The sequence below is a fragment of the Limulus polyphemus genome, unplaced genomic scaffold, assembly GCF_000517525.1.
Source record: "Limulus polyphemus unplaced genomic scaffold, Limulus_polyphemus-2.1.2 Scaffold1184, whole genome shotgun sequence".
Taxonomy (NCBI): domain Eukaryota; kingdom Metazoa; phylum Arthropoda; class Merostomata; order Xiphosura; family Limulidae; genus Limulus; species Limulus polyphemus.
In genome coordinates, this window is record NW_013666794.1 from 25,299 (window position 1) to 30,915 (window position 5,617).

Consider the following 5,617-nt stretch of genomic DNA (forward strand, 5'->3'; position numbering starts at 1 on the left):
TCTTCATTTAACTTTCAACCTAATTCTGTGGTTTTGTTATTTCATTTTACAATTTGAAAAATCTTAATTGTAATATAATTTGTAAAATCTTCCTGATGGTAAAGTTTAGTGCTTAGTTAGGCTGCATAATTTGGTACTTGTTTGCCTGTAATGTTTGCATCGACAATGTGTGAGAAAAAATAAGAAAAATAAGAAAATATTCAGTACAAAATTATTGGATGAATTCTCTGCATGTTGCTTATAGTCAACTATAATATTAAGTAGTGAATTAGGTGTTGGGAAAGGAAAAATAAAAGCTGGAAAACAAGTGTTTTTGCTGTTCACCATTCAGCATACTTAGTGTGGATTTTGCTATCTTTTTCTCCCATTATGTATTTGATAGTGCTTTATGAATTACATGTACACATTTTCTGTATTTCATTGAGCATGAGCATTTACCATTTCATCATACACTTTTTTTATCTGCATTTAGAAGTGTGATAGAGAAAAGTGATTAGAATTGATATCATTCACTGTAGAGTAATCTGGGTCAAGGAAATCTGTCATGCTGCTGTGAAAGTGAACCTTGAACTCATCAAAAATGCAACTTTCACTTCATGTGAACTAAGATCAAGGCTTGTTCTTTAGTAAGCAGAGAAGTATCAGCTTCAGTATATGTACACCATGTTTAATCTCAAACACATTTATTGAGGTTTTATCAAAGCTTTTCTTCCTGAAGTGATGTACAAATATTTGGTTATTCAATTACACGTCTTTTGTAAATAAAATGCAAATTATATTACCCAAATCATGTGTTTTTAACCCTAGAATTACCTATAAATAGACCTAATCAGATTAAAGAAAAACTATTTGTACCTCAAATTGTTTGTAGGTCCATGAATTTTGGTTACAGTGTCCCTAATAACATACGAGTCACATATGAATGTTATGTAAAAAAAAAACATCGGGGTTGCAAGTAATTACTGCTGTAGTCCCTTGAGTATTTTTGCATAAAAAAAGTGAATGATTTCACCCAACTTTTTGAAGCATTATTTGGCCCCTCCAGTAATGAATTGTGTGGAAACAAGTTGGTAATTGAGAATTACAGTTCAGTGCATGTTAGATATTAAGAAAAATGAATATTTTTATATAAATTTGTCTTTAAAATGTTTTCAGTATGAATACAATTTTCTTAAAATGAAGGTTCCAAGACCCTTATTTCATGAATTGTTGATAAAACTTTGTATATCTTTGTTTCAAAGATTTTTTGCCTCTCATCTTTTGTAGAAAACTTACTTCAAGTGTTTAATCATGACAATAATTTTTAAAACAGTATTTAAAGACAAAAATAGTGACTTGTTATTTTGCATAATAAAGGCAACTTTTCATAAAATAAGTAATTAAAGGTTGTATAAGCTAGTCTGTACCATGACTTGATCTTTTAAAATGATTGTTTGTTTGTAATTAAGCATTAAGCTATCTGTGCTGCACCCACCATGGGTATCAAATAATTGGGAGTTGCCATATCCTGATTTTATTTTGATACTGGCTTATCACAAACTTAAACTACTTCCTAGTTATGTTTTGGTGCAAAGACTGTGCAAGCTTAACAAGAACAATATTTTATTTAATTTTTGTACATCTTCTTTCTGTTTGGAAACAATAAGTCTCAGCTACATACCTTTTATGATAAATTTATTTGATACTTCGAACACTAATTCATCCAACATTTTTCATAATAATGCCAGTACTTAATTTATATCACAATTTATTAAGCATTAATTAATTTACTTATTTCAGACAGTTTTCAGTTTTGGAACAATTATAAAATCTAAATTTTGAGGATAGTGCTTGTTTTGATGCTAACTCCCTATTTGCAAATATACCTATATTGAAACACATGATTTAGTTAATCTTGTTTGTAATAATGAAAGCCAAGATAGATTTTCTGGATAAATATTTTGAAAGTATTGGACTTAGCTACAAAACATTCACACACTGTGTTTAATGGAGATGCATGATGAAATAAACAGAGGTGTTATGGGATCGAGATTAGGACCAGATATCACACTATATTAATTATGAGATGTATGATCAGATAGCTAAAGTTCGTGTGAGGTCTAGATTAGCATCAGTACTGGCTGATCTGTTTATATTTTCTTATGAAAAATGCTGGATGGGTGAGTGTTTGGAAGAATTCAAACCAATTTATTAAAAGAAATGTAGGTGATGCTTTCATGTATTAGTTGTTTTTTATCTGAATGCACCATATTTTATGTATTGACACTAAAATTTTGCTGCTTTAGTGTGACTTCTGTATTTTTTGTTTGGTAGTAATGCGTTTGTTTTTTTTCAAAACCCTGTGCTTAAAAATTGTTTTGGGAGGAGGCATTGTTTCTGCAGTGTGCTAAAAATTAGGAAATGTAGATTATCATACCATGCTCATTCTGTTTTCAGGCCTGAATGGATAAGACTGTCAGTTAACATCATATTTGGTGTATTTTGTGATTGAATTTACCAGACCTGCCAATTCTTATGGAAAAAATAGCAATCCATACAAATATTGTGCAATGGATCTGGCTGTACATTTATAACTCCAAGTATTAAAAATGTTGCATCTGCATGGAAGCCAATGAAAAATGATCTGGGGTAAATTTTAAAAATTGGTAGTGATCTCTGTAATAAAAGATCCTATAAGAAAGGAGCAAGATAAAACCTTTGGAATGTGCATGTAACATCTCCAAATCAAATGAACTGCTTGGTTTTTTTATTGTTTTTACTTAAGTTGTTTATTTGGTCATGCTACTCAAAAGCTAAAGCACAGGCTTGCATTCCCACCAAATTTCATACACTTCCAATGAATAAAAAAAACCAAGGAAACAACTTGTCTGCCATTAAGAAAATAGACCTATGCAATCACAGTTCTCACACAAACATGTCTGTACATAGCATAGTATAGCACTTAGAACTTTCAGAAATATACAGCAATAAAATACATTTTGAAAAAACCTCTAGAGTACTAAATATGCTTGCTTATGTATTTACATTTTATCTTCCATGTATGCATATTTTTTTACAACATGGTTGCCGACTAGTGTGATCACTGATGAACTATCTTGTAGTGAATTAAGTACTTCACAAAACTACTGACATTCTAAACATCCTTATTCCCGACTGTGTACCTGCCAGGTCAGCTTGTGCATTAATATTTTCTTTTCAAAAGTTGGCAGCTCTGGAGTTTACTATAGTAATCTTGACATGAAGTTTTGTCAAAAATAAAAATAAATACCATAATCTCGATACTTTCCGATGCAGATACTAGCCAGGAGGACATTGAAGAACTAATGAACTTCACAGAAAAATATCTGTTGACAAGGCTTTACAAAGTATTGTTTACCCATTTCTCCTCAAAATATGAAGAAAATGACCTAGCCATCCAAAAGTGGATTCAACGCCTCGGTTGGGTTACAGCACAACATCTGGACTTTTATATTGATGAAACACTTCCAGAAGTCCGAGATCTCATTGACAGAGCCATCACAAGTTTGTAATATTAGTCTTAAGTTCTTCAGAATAAAAAAAGTACACAATACAGTTATTAAAATTCTCTTAGTTATGTGGTGTGAGTGCACTTCAAACCTAGAAATAAGTCAAATAATTTTGTTAACATTGTAATAAAACAAATGTAGAAAACTTATGTTTTGTTATTTTGAAAATAGACTTAATTACATATATAAGAAAGTTCTAGTCGCTAAAAGAATGATAAGAAAATAATTTTACTTGGTTAAGTATGATTGATTGCAACTTATAAATATGTTTTAATACTGGATACTTAAATGTCCTGATTTGCTAAGTACAAAAGTTTTATGGTTTGAAATTGTGTGATAAAATATCATGAGAGCATCAACAATGTTTGTTTTGAGGTACATGCTGAAACTTCAAATGTTTATTAAAAAACCTTAACTGTGTAATGGTGATATGTGCTCAAATTGGAGAAGTAATTCCTTGTACCTACACAATATTTTGTCCATCTGTGTGTCTTTTTCAACACTCATCTCAGTTGGGCCCATCCTTCTCCTCTTCGACTTCATTTGATAGAACTTTCAGTTCTCCACGCCCTTACTGCTCCCTCTCTTACAGCTCGTGAGGTTCTATCGCTTTTGGAGATGTGGTTTTTCATGATAGCCCTTATCCTCTTGGGTTGAGCACATATGTGATTTCTTCAGTGGACTCTCACGGCTAGTGTAATTTTGCACAGGATCCATTGGAGACTCCTATTTCCCTTCCTCCTTCCCTTATAGACAATCTACATTGGTGGTTGGACAAGACTCTCATGACGGCAGGTGTTCTGCTTCCTCCGCTTGTCTGGTTTTATATATCTTCATGGATGCTTCCCTTATGGGCTGGGGGCATGGGTCGATCAACAGGAAGCTTCAGGTTAGTAGTCTCTGGCCAAAAGATCTTACCATATCAATATCCTGGAACTTCTGGTTGTGCATCATGCCTTGGATCCTTTTCTTCATCTTGCCAGGAATCGTCTAGTCATGATCCATTCCAACAATTCTACAATGGTGGCTTATTTCAATCACCAAGGCAGCACTCATTCTCATTTTGGTCGGACCTTGGATCTCCTTTTTTTTGGGCCCACATGCTTGGTTTTCCTATCATTGTGTGTCATGTTCCAGATGCATTCAATCTTTCCTATCCAGACAAAGTTTATCTGAAAGAGTGGTCTCTCGATTCTCATGTTTTTCAGTGGAGTACTCCTCACCTAGATGCATTTACCACATCCCTCAATATCAAATTACCACTGTTTTGGTCTTTAGTTCTTCATCCTCTTGCCCTTGCTGTGTATGCTTTCACTCAAGATTGGACCAACAAATACCTGTATGTTTATCCTCCCATTCATCTTTTTCACTGGGTGCTACTCCATGTCAAGTCCTTCTGATTTCTCCTTATTGGCCAGTGCAACTGTGGTACCTACAGCTGCTCCAGCTCTAATCTGCCTCTTCTTTACCTCATCCTCTTACTCTATCCCTTCTACCTCAACCTTGGTCACTAGCATTTCATCCAGCCCTTCATATCCTCTGTCTTCATGCCTGTTTTTTATCTAGTCCTTGGCAAGAAAATCTGGTTTGTCCAAGCGGGTTGCTTTTTGGTTAACTTGTTCCATTCACCCCTCTCTAGGAATGTTTATCAACATAAGTGGGACGTTTTCCACCGTTGGTTGTTGGGTCAGGTGTTTTCACCCTCTAGGCCCACTGTTCCTCATATTATGTATTTCCTCACTTGGATCTTTGATAAGGTTTCCTCGATTGTGGGTTATTGGGCTGCCTTATTCCACACTTTTCATTTTTCCCGGTACCATAAAGTTTTTAACCTCTCCTACCCTTTCCCTCTTGTTGCATTTCTTCTGGATGAGTCGTCCACCTTGGCTGCTGTCCTTCTGGATTGGGATGTTAACCCTTTCGAGATGGGTCACAGGTGAAAGGCCATGTCATCTTGTTTGTTGACTTGCATTTAAGATTTTATTGAACTACTATTTCAATAACTTTGAATAAATAAGTCAATAACTTTGGTATCAAAGTTTAGTACTATATATTACTCAATTTCATTTCTTAATTTAAAAGCAAATATT

At 34.0% G+C, this 5,617-nt stretch overlaps 1 protein-coding gene across 2 annotated transcripts in view; it reads left to right on the top strand.

Annotated features, from left to right (window-relative positions):
* LOC106462499 (rab5 GDP/GTP exchange factor-like) overlaps positions 1-5,617 on the top strand; it is a 31,344-nt gene that overhangs the window by 13,272 nt on the left and 12,455 nt on the right. For both annotated transcript variants that reach the window (XM_022389778.1, XM_013922431.2), the window contains exon 5: positions 3,295-3,522. In XM_022389778.1, the coding sequence (XP_022245486.1) occupies positions 3,295-3,522 (228 nt within the window). The remainder of the gene's footprint in view (positions 1-3,294; positions 3,523-5,617) is intronic.